The sequence below is a fragment of the Poeciliopsis prolifica genome, unplaced genomic scaffold (genome assembly GCF_027474105.1).
Source record: "Poeciliopsis prolifica strain line A6 unplaced genomic scaffold, Auburn_PproV2 SCAFFOLD020, whole genome shotgun sequence".
Lineage (NCBI taxonomy): Eukaryota > Metazoa > Chordata > Actinopteri > Cyprinodontiformes > Poeciliidae > Poeciliopsis > Poeciliopsis prolifica.
In genome coordinates, this window is record NW_026562395.1 from 7565585 (window position 1) to 7580000 (window position 14416).

The following is a 14416-nucleotide window of genomic DNA, read 5'->3' on the forward strand; positions in this document are numbered from 1 at the left end:
AATCAGCCTGCGTTTCCATTACAATGAGCACAAAGCTGTGGAAGTATTCCACTAATATTGGGGGAAAAAAAGCACAATTTCATAATTGCGTTTTATCCATAAAATAACATAATTAAAATCGCATGTGAATGAGCTTCTTCGTGATCCTCCCGCTACTTCCTGTCATCTTCTTCTTTGTGGTTTTCACCAGTAGCAACATCCGGTTGTTGATCTTGTGACTTCTGCAAAGCAGTTTTGTGAAATAAACACATTTCAATGTGGCTGAAAAACCACCTCATCCTAGAGGTGATGAACTCTAAGCAAATTTATTTCCAAAATAAATTTGAAAATAAATTCATTTTCATATGTCTTATTGCGTAATTAAGTGGTGAGTGGAAACGCCGCTCCAGTTTGACGCAGAACTTCCTGGTCTTGATGAAACGCTCGACATCTGCCTAGCTGACTGAAGTCCAATCTGAACAACCTCATGTCCTTATCAGCCACTTATCTTTGGATGAAGACCCTCAACTCTCATTAGTCCTCATTATCTGTTATGTTTAACGAGGCAGTTTCATCATATGGTCTCTTAGTAATGCACAGAACCTTTTTTGATATTTCTATTGGTTCAGTCAAGCATTGATTTCACTGTTTTGTTTTTAGACGTTTAATTTGCTGCTCTGCTGTGTATTGAGATGTGACTTGATGTTTGAGCCTCTCCACACAGCACCCTCCCCAATATTTGGCACAGATGGTAAAGACTTGTTAAAAGCCCTTAAATAAATGGTTGCTATGGAGACCTGGTGGCAATAAGATGCCACTTTTTTGCTGCCATCTCCTAATAGTGAGCTTTTTTTTTTTTACCTCCCTTATCTTCCCTCTAATCCTCTTTTCTAACCACTTACCTCTAATTAACCTTTTCCCTCTTTGTTTATTTTATTTATTTTTTACCCTCACCTGATGCTGATGACTGCAGCAAAATGATGCGTCTGAGATTTTTATCTTGTCTGAAAAGTTGATTGTAGCCTCGCTTCATGTTTATCAATGCAAGTGTAGAGTGTCTAGAAAATCAACCTCCTGGCTTTGATTGGTTGTTTCTGGCAGAGCGGTGCATTTCTGCAGGTGGCAGTAGAACCACTGGGAGGAGCCAGAGGAACCCAGATTTTTTCACAGATTACCTGTCTCACGTTCTACTGTCATGTCATGATGACAGTTTATCAAACATGTAAGAAATATGTTTCTCTTAATGAAACAAACTACCTTAAAAGTGGAGATTTAATGAGTACTCCCTTCTCCTGGGTTTTACTAATTTACATTAAGACATGTTGAATACAAGAAACTATTAAACATATGTTGGTGTCCATAAACTGATCCTAGTTACTTATGACGTTCACATTCTATATAAATGATTGTCTTTATTGTTTATTTTAATCCTGTTCGCTAATTTTTCTGTAAGCAGGTTTACAAATAGATGTGAACATACCCAGCCTCTGGCCGGAAGCATCTTTCTAAAGACAGAATCTGAAAGAAGCAAAATTCATAAACTCATATTCATACACAGCTCTCCGCCTAATTATATTAGCAGTTCCTTTTTCTGCATTTTAATCCTATTTTCTTGTGTTGTTCCGACGCAGCGAAGCGTTAGACACGGTTTCTTTGATGTTCTTCCACTTCTTCACGTTTCCCCCGGACCCTCTGTGGTTTGAGAACGAGGAGTTCGAAAGGTCCCACGCTCAAATGAATATATGATTCATAAGGTGGCAGATTTGTGGAGCTTTGCACGCCCCCCTGGGAAACGTGCCGCTCCGCCACTCAAAAGTCAGGTTACATTATCAATAGGAATTAGTTAATATTTTAGTGTTTTGAAAGCTCTTGTGAAATGGTGCCTGTTCACGACTTCAGCATTTTACACCTCGGCACACGAGGAGAGAGCTCTCAAGTTTTCAAATGTAACTGCTGTCCAGAGAGCAGCAGCAGCTTCAATATGTAATGTTGAACAGGATGGGGAAAAAAAATAAGGTCAGGTCAGATTATAGAGTTAAATTAAATCATTTTACTTAAAAGAGATATTTGTACTGCTTCTATCAATCAGTCAAGTTTATTTGTGTTACACATTTTAGCAGCAAAGCACTTCAAAGTGCTTTACATCATAGAAACATAAAGAATGTGATAAAACCATCATGCAGTCATCAATTGTGAAACCAGTGATGGACACATTGCCATCATCAAAGGCATCGTTACACATCAGATGTGTCGGTCAATGTTCCAGTGATTCTGAGTCAGGAGCAACTCTAAACATTCTATTCTGGTTTTAAAGGATCTCAGTGTTTCAGCTGTTTTGCAGTATTCTGGAAGTTTGTTCCAGATTTGTGGTGCATAGAAGCTGAATGCTCCTTCTCCATGTCCTGTTATTCCATATTCTGATGTTTAAATGGTAAAAATAACAGATTGTGCTTTTTATTTGGTGTAAAGGTTGAACTCTCTTTTATTTGTTGAAGCATCCGATTTAGATTTTGAACATGGAGTTTTAGATCCTTTGTTCTAAATAACAAGGTGTACTTAGTTTTTCTACTTGCTCCCTCTGCATTGTGGCTTTGCGCTTTCTTGTTTTTTTTATAAAAATAAAATTACATGCGATTCGGTGTCTTTAGACAGGTCAGAACCTCCACAGGATTCTTCTTTAACTTGTAATCATAAATATACCTGCAGTAGATAGATGCATATCATAATTATATAATTATGACATTTTCACATACAGATCCATTAAATAAAATAGAACATGACTTAAAAATCATATCTATATTTCTGGACCTTTATAGCTAACTGAAACACATTATGTAGATTAACTACACCGAGATTAATGTTTGAAAATCTTGACTTCTGTTAATTATGATAATTTTCTGCTTTCAGTAAATAAAAACGTGACTTCTAATGTTTGAATATTACATCAAACTAATAATTAAAAAAACATTTTCATACAGGAATGTAGCCATATTGAAAAGCCTACCTATTAAAAGTACTTTTAATCTGGCTAATGAGCCTCTTCTGAACAGAAGTTTAATTTGTTGAATATGTCTGTGTATGTGACGCTGCTGTTTTCACATTAACATTTTCACTAAAGGAACCTGAACATCTGGTTTCCTGTTTTATTGTTTCCTTTTACAGAGGGAGAGACTCAGAAACATCGAGAGGATCTGCAACCTGCTGAGGAAGGTAAGCTTCATATCGTTGGCATTAAGCTTCCTGCAACTCTGCCGCTCAATGATAAACTGAACATATTCAGTGTGAAATATCTTCCTATACAAGACCTCTGCAGCTCACCTCAGACTTAAGACTATTAGGAATATAATTTTATATCTATATCGCCACAGAAATGTAGGAACTTTGTCCTGACAAATGGCGATAAATGTGGACTTAGCCTACTAAAATATGTTAGTAGGCTAAGTTAGGAATGAGTTACTGTTGGCCTCAACCATCTCCAGTCACAATAGAGACGTCTGAGAAAACTCAAGCCTTTATCTTTATCTGACAGACGTCCCACGAGAAGAAAAACCTATGTAGAATATACGACTTTAAATAGTCCTGCCAAGACTAAGCCTGTTGCAGTAATCAATAAATCAATAAATTAATAAATCTCATGAGAAATTAAAACAAGCTCAATAATTTCCATTTGCATGATTAATCCTTTTTCTCTCTTTCTACTAAAAACTGGATGATAAAAGCCTTCATCTGGCACTTTGGTCTCAACTGGCCCTTTTTTTGAAGGACAATGTTGTTTTACAATTAATTTTATTTGTTGTTTATTTATTTTGTATATTTAAATGTCTTCCAGTTCGAACATTAAATGTTCATTAGAATTGAAAGGGTATTGATCTTTGAGAATGTGTTCTTGTATTATTACGTCATTTACTTTGTATTACTTGAAAATGGTCTCAAAACAGCAATATTATCGTTTATCACAATAACTTCTGACACAATTTATTGTCCAGCAAAACCTATTGTCGTCACAGGCCTAGTCAAGACAAAGTTGACGAGGGCTTTGTCTTGACATGTCACAGGTCCTTGCGATATATTAATCACAAAGTCTGTGATTAACATATTGAAGGCCAGGCATTTTAAAGGCATCATTTTGGAAACATGAATTTAAGACTTTTTAAAACTCACGGATGCACGGTCACCCTGCAGTATGTGTCAGCCATATTTTCTGAATTGCATAGCTTCCCGTCTTCCAGCAGCTTCTTATGTTTACTCCACTGAGCAGGTCTACCTTGATTTTGTGAACGCAGCGCCGACTTGCACCGAGACTCCTGCTTTGTCGTTGTGCCACATGTTAGCCTGACATCAAAGAAAAGACAGAGACTGAGAGTGAGTGTTCTCTGCAGAGCTCCTCTGTTTGTTTCTGTGCGTGTTAGCCTGGAGGACTCAGCATGATGATCCTCCCAGTTACGCTGTGACATCTGTTTCTCCCTCCACCTCGCTGAAATTCACATATTGTGTCTGAATCTGAACATCCAACTGTGTGTGTGTGTGCGTGTGTCTGTGTAATGCTTTAGGTTTATTGGCTGAGCAGCTGATGTTGGTTATCAGTGTTGTGAAGCGGAGCCCTCCAGCCATTCACCAGGCCCTGGGGAGAGTGTTTTCTCTACAGTGTTTTCAGCTATAACAAATACACACATGCACACACACCCGTGCATATGCATCCAGACACATTGTCCTTGCAGCAGTGACCTTCTGGGATCAGTTTAGGTGACAGTAGATGTGCTGCCCCAAGTGTACTCAAGGAAAATACCAACAAGATTAGAATTTATGTATTTATTAAGGCCATGGGAGATTTTTCATTTTTTTCTTTTTTTGTGGAAAAATCAGAGAGAATCATAAGATTTGAGAGAAAAATAAAAAAGATAACATCAAATCTGAAGGTAAAAATAATCAATCAGCCAATCAAGTTTATTTGTACAGCATATTTCAGCAACCCGGCCGTTCAAAGAGCTTTACATCGATTTGTGAAAACATAAAAAACCTCAGAAAAACATCAGATAGTCAACAGTTGTGAAAACTGATAAACATTACATTTTGTTAAGTGCTTGGCAGACCTGTGAGGACACTGATCAATGAGGCCAAAGATAAAAGCATGGATGAGTTTCTCTACATCTTGCCGACACATTAGTTCTTTAATCCTGTAAATGTTGCTTAGATGATAGAAGGCTGACTTTGTAATTGTCTTTATGTGCCTCTGAATGTTCAGGTCAGAGTCCATCACTACACTCTGATTTCAGGTCTGCTCTCGTTTCCAGCTATAGAAACGGAAGCTGCCAGCTGTCGTCTTCGTCTCATGTCCAACAACACATTTGCTGTGAATTTGCGCTACATAGATAAACTGAACTGAATGACGTCTAAATCTGCACCAGGACGTTTACTGCTCGATTCATGGCTCACAGCCCTGCTAGGAATTTTGCTGTTAAGTTCCTTGTTGGAGAACATCGAGTTGTGCAAAAAAACCTGAAACACTGAACAGATGGACGTTCATTCAAAAGTTTAGAGAAGGGCAAATAAAGGTCACTTGTAAAGGTCAGAGTGCATTTATCTTGAAATTTCACCTGACAGCTTTCTAATTGTAGCTTTCTTTGACAGATGGAACAGCAGCTATGGTTTTCCTTGTTTCATTGAAGTAAACTCATAACAGAAGCAGCTCTACATGCCACAGAATGAGCAGTAAAGCTGGTTTGTATGTGCGGACAGGATATAAAACCTCATGATTTTAATGGTCTATCATGAGATGGATGACGTGTCTTTTACTAAAGACTTATAGGACTAATCAAACCAGATCGTGCCTTTTGCGGTTCATCTTCTCTGTGAGTCTGTCGGTACAGATGTTGGCGCTGCCTTTGGAGAAATGCTGAAGGTGTTTCTCCATCCCTTTTTCTCGATCTTCTCTGTCCTCCATTGAATCATTCATTTCATTTCCCTCCAGCTGGCACAGCGGCATCACGCAGGTTCCGACTGATTCAGTTAAAAGCTTTGGCTGCGCCTCTCTGTGCTGGCGTACCTGCCACAGACACAGCGGCATATGGACTAGCCGTGTGTTCTCTGTGGACTGTGTGGGAATGGCTGCACCGTGCATGCCAGTGATAACAGCCGGAGGGGATTCTCTCCTGTCTTTAGTTTCTCCTGTGCGCCCGTGTTCATTAGATGTGCAGTCCCGCAGCTTGAGGCGATGAGGTTGGGTTGTCACAGCAACCGAATGAACTTCAGACTACCAATTAACTTCTCGTTCCTCCCTTTATTTCTGGATCTATGTTCTCCGTATTTACCCCTCCTCCCTGCCTCTCTATGTATAGCACAGAGTTGTTGTTTGATGCCAATGTCTTAAATCACCATCCTGCCTATTGTCACGCTTTGGAGGTGCTTCATAATTAACTATGAATGTTAGATATGTAACTCTGACAAGCCAAGATATGCATGCGGTTTGATATTCTAATGCAGTTTCCTGGCATTGGTGCTAACTGTGGTATTGTCAGTGCCAATGGGATGCCACAGGGACCTGAACTCACATAGCTTTAAAATGTTTGCAAGTTGAAAATGACTTTTCTTTCTGCTCCAATTATATACTGCAACTAACAATTATTTTAGTACTTGAATATTCTTTCAATTCTGCTGCTGATTAATCGGCACATTTTGTCAATTTTTATTTTTCATTTTTTTTATTGAATCACTTAAACTTTTTTATATGATGTAGATATGCATTAAAATAATCAAATGAACAAATCATTCAATTACTATTTTGAATAAAAGTTAATTGGATACATCAGCACTAACATTAGTATCGACTGATGGTCATTTTTTTAACATTTCGGTATCGGTCTGATAAAGAAAATCTGGGTTGATATTAACTACTGATTTTTAATTCCAATGTTGCCATTTGTTTCTGGAGGGGAGGAGCCCGTGCTTTACCATTGGTCATGTGACAGTGACTCAGAGAGGCAGTTTTGGCCAGCTCTGGTAATTTATTTTCAACTTCAGTCCATTGTTGAAAGTTATAGATTTGATAAGCCTTATAATATTTTAAACGTACCAACAAAATATAGTTTTTTTTCCCTATCAATTGGTGAAAAACCAGAATTAAACATTTGCAAATTAAATTTACAGGTTTTTCTTCCTTCAGAATGGATGAATGCAGATGTACACAAATAAACATTTCACACTAAAACCTATCTTAATGCCAATTATGAGATTTTTAAGCAAAAGGAAACTGCTAGTTGTTGATAAACGACCGTGTGTAACTGTTTATGAGTCCTCATCTATGAGTCCTTCATGCAGAAACACTGTAAGTTTCCCGTCACTCACTATAATGAGCTTATATGCAAAGCACAGCGATGCCTTCATCCCGCTTGCTGCTACCAGGAGAAGAAGACCTGCATGGCAGAAAAGGAATGGGGAGGAGGCGAGAGATAAGGAGGAAAGAGAGAGATGAAATGAAGAGAGAGAACCAGGGGCAGCAGAGGAGGACGGTGAAAAAGAACAAGAGATGGGGGGGAGGGGCACCTCTCCTTTGCAGAGAAAATAGAAACCACTGTTTTGCTCAGCAGGAAATTAATATTAATGTTGTTCTGCAGGAAGGACAAGAAAAACCCAAATTTTTACACTTTTTTTTTTGCCATTATGCGCATGATGAGTGTTTTGGACATTCATTGGGGACGTTCAATTCTTAAAAATATCTTTGGAGAGCTGAAGCAGATTGTATGCTGTGTAGCTGAACTCTTCTGTGATTTCAGCATACAGAGGAGTTCAGGTTGACCTGGTAGAAAAGTGTGTCTGTTCAGTAATGCTAAAAATCTCCACTTTCTCCATAGAATTAAAGGTGTCCTACGTCAGAGGTGGTGCGATCATTTTGCTGTAAATCACACTTACTGTGGAAACTGATGCCAGTAGACTCAGGTTTCATTCACATTGGCCCTGTTTAGTCTACTTTAATGCGACTCTAGTTCGTTTGCCTGTAAAGTCCGATTTGTTTGGAGAGGTGTGGTAGAGGTGTGTAACTGAACTCTACAGTGTAAACCAAAAAGTGGTTCTTGGAGCAGTGTCACCACAGGAGAGGAAGTGAACAAGTTCTACTGCTGGGTTCTTGCTTAGGTTAGTATTGTAGTTGATTAGTATGCTAACAATTATTAGTATTCTCAGCTATTAGCAATGCATCTAAGGTACAACTTGTATATTAGGCCGATTCACAGACAAGACATATAAAGAAAACTGTTTATACCAGAAGCTATGAACATTTTAATCACACGGTGGCCATATTGGATCCTTAGGATAGGGTTGATAACAAACCTGCGTCTGTCCCATTTAGAAATCCAACTTTTTGTTTTAATGGAAAGAACCACTTAGCTAAAGTACTTTATTTGAGCTGTGAATGTATATTTACGGTTATTTTCCTTCTGGAATATAAAATTCCAGATTATCGTGTGTTATATCCATCCTTCTAACAGCTGACCAGCTTCCCTGCATCACAATGCACTCAGGTAAAATTAGGACAAAATGTTCAAATGCTTAGAAGGCATCTTGTGTACAAATGTGAATCACAAGCTACAATATCTGGGTCATTTGTCATGATGTTCCTCAGGGCTCCACTTAATTACAGTAATTTGCACATCCCAGGAGAGTTTTCACAGACTCTTTTCAGCAGTGGATCCCAGTAATCATTATGTTTTAGTGTAAGAGCCGCGGCACTGAACTGAGAGGAGGAAATCCTGAGAATGCAACAGAACTTTTCGTCCAGCACTAAGCGTGATGCAGCTTTACAATTATTCTCAAACATTGTTGTTTCCCAGATGGACTCGTCCTTAAGATCATTTTGACCCAAATAAGGTCAAAGAAATTATGTTCATCAGCTCTAACACTGTCGTTGGCTGAGTCAGTTTTTAACAGATCGATATCGGTTCGATAATTAAATGTGTATCGATATCAGCTATCTGTATATCTTCTGCCTGGAGGGATGTGGAGGAAGTTGGTATTTGTTGAAATCAAAATTTTTAACACAATATCAGAAAACATTGTTTATATGCATTATTTTTTTAAAACCCTGTTTATGGTGATGTATATTATAGAATAGCTTTTCCTTGTAATATTTCGTCATCCCTCCTCTGACAAAGCAGCACTCTGGGCAGTGAGCCTCAGCTGCCGGACTTTTATATTCTGGAACAAATAATTTTGCCGTTTGAAAAATCATTTTATTTTCCTGCACAGGTGATTTACACTAGGTTTCTATTAATGTAAGAAACCTAGTGTAAATCACTGAAGACATCTACAAAGTAAACCTTTGACTAAAGTTTGAATTTGTCGAATCGGAAACAATCCAGAGAAATCTGCTGTTTCAATGTGAAATTTTCAAATGAGCAGGAATATTTGGAATAAAGAGGCTATTTTACTCCATATTGATTCCCATTGAGCATACTTTGTCTCCGGCTGGGTGGAGGACAGCTCACTGCGACTGCCTGCACAGATTTCGGTGAATTTCATCAACTTGGAGGGAAAAAAAGACTCTTCAAGTTTCAAGCCTGTGATCTGTGCCCTGTAGTTGTGAGAGCATCTCTTCAGAATATCATCTAGGAAAGCTGAACAAACCTTACAATGGGTCAAATGCCACATGGAACATGCTTTCAGATTCACTCAGCCTATGTCATCATTATTGGGTGTTTGGTGGTTTTATGTTCATTGTTTCCAACATTTTCTGTTGATTCATAGTTCTGTTTTATTTATTGTTTATTATTATCCTGCTGTCTGACATTGTCGTTAGCATTTCTATATATATTATATTCTTTATTATCTATTCCTCTGCATCATCCAGATGTGTTCCACTGTCCATGTTTTGGTTTGCTTGTATCTTATGATTCGGCTCCTTAATACGGTGGCCCTGAAGTACAAAGCACTGAAACAAATCAGTAAATGGAAGGATATATTTAAAAATACAACATTCAAAAACATATTCAACGACAAATTTAAAAAAAACACAATATTCTCCGATCACTGGTCCATGTTTGACTTTAGAACCAGAATTTATTCTGGTCTTAGTGCGTTTGTTCAGAATATGAATGTTAGCGGTGATGCAAACGTAGCCACCGCTTTCCAAGAGCACTTTGAGTTGGGACACCATCAACACCAGATTTGTTCTTTTTCACACTTTGGACAAACAAAATGCTGGGGCTGTTTTTCTGACTATCCAAAGAAAGAAAGAGCAAATGGCAGAAAAGTTTCCGGTTCTAAATATAAAAGTAAAATCATCCAATCAACGATGTGTTAGGTTTCCCACTGGATCCTTCCTCTTCTGTGTTTTTATTGTTGTGCGTTTTTAATTTGTAGTTGTGTTTAGTGATTTGTTGAAGTGGTTTGTACTTCAGGGCCACCATATTTCAAGTAGAGCAAAAAATGTAAAAACAAAGCATACTTTTATGGATTCTCTTTGTATGGCTGCAGCTCGTGTGCATTTCTCTGCTCTGCAATTTTAACTGGGCAGGGAGAAGAGTTTCCTCCTCTCTGTTTCCAAGCTCTGAAGTCTTTTGTGTGGTTCTAACAATTCTTTGAGTTCTGACTCTTCAGTTGAATTCATTTTCACTTGCTCAGCTTTTCATTAAATCACATCAAAGTGACAAACACACTGCATTTCACTGGACATCTGTGGAAACATCAAACCAAACCCTGGACTTCTGACGCAAATGAATCATTTAAAAGCTGTCGTATCTGGAGAGTAAATTGGTTAAATTACAAATGTTCTGAATGGATCGAGCCGATCACTATGTAGGTTTGTTTTCTTTTTTTTTTTTTTTTGATGCTGTGCAGAAAAGGAAATGAGCAGCCATAGCTTCATCCGAACTGAATGATGAGCGCGGCGTATGAGAGGAGGTTGAGTGTGGCAGACTGGATAGGAGGAGAGCAGCATATGGTTCCTGCTTGGTCAGGAAGCTGCTGTGCATCTGTGCCTTTCAGCTGCATGCCTGCTGCCGTGTCGGTCAGGCCTTAGTGCCAGGCTGGCGGCTCCACGCTCGTCTCCGTCCTTCCTTATTCCGGTGGCTTAAACTTTCACTGGGCCACTGGCTGCCATCTGATCCTATGAGTCCTGAGGGTAAACTGAGCAGTGTTTTTGTTTTTTGGGGCTTTTTTTTTTTGGGTTTATTTGCAATGTGGGTGGTAATGCTGTTGCCATGGAGACGTGTTTGCGCTCTCAAACCCTGACAGTGAAACCCTGACAAAGTGACATCCAGATGAAAGTTGAATTCCAGCAGAGAGAACAAGATGTCCATCCAGGAGTTAAAATGGAACTTCCTTTGTCCTCAAGCTGCATATCCAGACCATCTAACATGCAACTTGACATTTCGCAATTCAGTCCACTTAACCCATTTGATTCCACCGGCAACAATCGTTGCCAGACATTTTTTTTTCTAACTTCTGGAAGCTCTAAAATAATTGTTTTGACTTTTGGCAGCTAATTGAAGTTTTAAAATAAAATAATAGAGTCAATTTCATATTTATAGTGTGAAATTATAAATATGAAATTATAATTATGAAATTATAATTTCTTCAACTTCAAAATGATTTTGAAGTTGAAGAAAACCAAAGATACCAAAGGTGCAGCACCGTCTGTGTGTTCTAACTGGTCAAGCTAATGTCACAAACCTGTTCAAGAGGAAGTCCGTAAAATATTTAAATTAACAAATATAAATAAAATATTTTAAACATGTTCTTTCTAATGTCTTCTACTGATATATAAAGAAAATTTCATCCCTTCATCCATATATTGATCATAAGAAGAGTGAATGTAAGCATGGCAACAATTGTTACCTCTAGCATAACACATAGACAGCACTCCTAAATCCTTTAGAAAGGTGAAAAATAAAAGCTGAACTTATTTCTAGAATTTATTTTTAAGCTGCATGAAAGTCTTCCATGGTTCTTATGTAACATATTTTTTATTTTGACTCCTCTGTCAGACTGAGTGGCACATGAAGGCCCCAACATACTCAGGCGCACTTCAGTCTGCGAGTCGAAGCGGACGACTTCAGTCTGCGAGTCGAAGATTTCTCCTTGCGCGCACATGTCCAGCGGACATGTCCGCTGGACATGTCCACTGAACATGTGCGCGCAAGGAGAAATCTTTATGACCGCGAACTCGGTGTCGCACATTAAACTACCCGGTGGAAACTGTGTTCACATCGAACTGGTTTTCATGTGACACTGAGCTGATTGGTTTGAGAATAAGGGTTATATGAGTTCATGTTGTTTCAGAGTTGATATCAACATGGTAAAGGTTGACAGAAAGTTGCCACGGGGTCGTGATAGACATGCAAGTGCTTCACAGCAACAGGCTTTATATATTCACACTAATATTGACATGGTGAATTATGCGTAATTATAGCGTAGAGGTGGTCAGATCAGTTGAGTCTGACTTTTTGTTTTTTTTTCTCGAACAACGGCAAGGAAAGGATGATCGGGTATGTGCTCATTTTCGATTGCTGCACAAATTATTACACCGATCTCAATTGTGCTTTAGGAACATAATAAACAGCTCATTGAATGGATCCCTGATTACAGCTAAAGGCAGCGCGGCCTCTTGCTGCTCCTCTGCCCGCAGCTGGATGCTGCGCTGGCTCCAGGCAGCAGGTCACTGTCTCTGCCGGATGAATCGACATGTGACTGCCATTCTCTGTCCCGCACTGAGAGGTGAGTCAAGGCTTCCCAGATGATGAAGAAACAGAGCGAGGCGCCCAAATAGTTCATCAAACTTGCTAGTTCTCATCAGGATTGTGTGAAATAAAGGAATTTATCACAAGAGAATTTTAGGTGATCAGTATGCTCCAGTATGAAGACCCAAATTTCACACAGTTAACTGTGTGACATTGTTTTTTTTTTACTTCTGAATTATGACATTGTTAGTGACGCACATATTTCTTAGACACAACAGGACACTTATCTCAAACTGCACTTAATTAAATCTTTTTGTTATATGGCAGCCTATATAGTAAACGTTCACATAGACCTTGTTCAAATTTTACTGGACGATTAATTGTCCCAGAAATTTATTGTTGTTTTGAGACCATTTTCAAGTTGTGTTACTCCGATGGCGTAATAATGCAAGAACACACTGTCAAATATCAATACATTTTAAATTCCAATGAACATTCAACACTGAAATATACAAAATAAATAAACAAAGCAGCAGAAACAACAATTAGTATGAATCATGAAGTCTCTATAAACAAAATTGTCCTTTAAAAAAAAAAGGCTGGTTGAGACAAAAGCACTAGACTGAAAACTTTTATCATCCAGGCTTTAATAGAAAGAGAGAGAAAACAGAAAATGATAAATTACTCAAATGTAAATTATTGTGCTTCTTTGAATTCATCATGTGATGAATGAGTTAATTTGTTGCTCATTGCGACGGGCCATTCACAGAGGAACACAGGCTGGTCAGATGGAAGCATGGCAGACAGTGATTCAATATTTTTTGCTGCATCTTCTGGTCATAGACGGAGCAGGGATTCGAGTGAGGGATGTGGACGGCAGTGGGTCTGCTCGGCTGCATCTTCTCCTCATCCTCTTCATCCCCCTGTTGGTGCGTGTCCCTCGTTAGCCAGGGAGCGCTGCTCTGTGACCCCGCCTTTTTAACGCCGCGTCCCTCTGAGCGGAGCTCAGAAAAAGTGGCATTGAGGACAGATCTTCCTCTCCCTCTCTGGGTCCATGGTGGGTGGCCTCACTAATTGGACCTGAAGAGGTCGCGGCGAGCGGTGGCAGAACTGTCAGGTTCCACTTGGGCTCTGAAAGGAGTGTGGGTGGGAGCTCTCGTTTACCATGTTAGATGGTGATATGTAGTCAGAGGTTCTGGGAGCTGCTTGCCTCAATGCAGCAGTAATGAGAGGGAGAAAATAAGAAAGAGCTGGTGGAAGAGAACAAGCACAGAGGATTTTTTCTGAATGGAGAAAGATGTCAGAAGTCCAGATTGACTGGATGGAGAAATGAGGAATCAGAGTTATGATTCCCATTGAAACTGACTACTACAAGTTAAAAGCTGCAGGAGGTTATGTTTTAAAAAAAGTGGTTTATACATATTTGGTAAAAATGTCACTGTGTCCTGACAGTATAATATGAGGCAGATATTCTGTGAAAACATCAAGCTCCTCACCCCGTAGTTCTACTGCCATCTGCAGAAATACACTGCTCTGTCAGAAACAACCAATCAGAGGCAGTCGGACCACAAGGAGGAGGAAGCGAAGCAGGAAGTCTGTCTCTACTTTTAACCAATCATTGTAAAGTTGGAAAACAGTTTTGTTTTAATGCCACCCAATTCACAAGGAATCCATCCCAGTGACTCTTTATTTGACGTGTTAACATGACATTAAACTTTAAAAATGATGGAGCTTTATGTTATTAAAACTGAAGTTCAATCAGTAATAAT

General features: G+C 38.9%; 1 protein-coding gene across 6 annotated transcripts in view; it reads left to right on the top strand.

Moving 5' to 3' along the window:
- Positions 1-14416, top strand: part of cnih3 (cornichon family AMPA receptor auxiliary protein 3) — a 51341-nt gene that overhangs the window by 15810 nt on the left and 21115 nt on the right. For all 6 annotated transcript variants that reach the window (XR_008606926.1, XR_008606927.1, XR_008606925.1 and 3 more), the window contains exon 3: positions 3142-3189. Coding sequence is in view for 3 of the 6 variants with exons in the window: in XM_055044597.1 (XP_054900572.1) it covers positions 3142-3189 (48 nt within the window). In the remaining 3 variants the exon portion in view is untranslated. The remainder of the gene's footprint in view (positions 1-3141; positions 3190-14416) is intronic.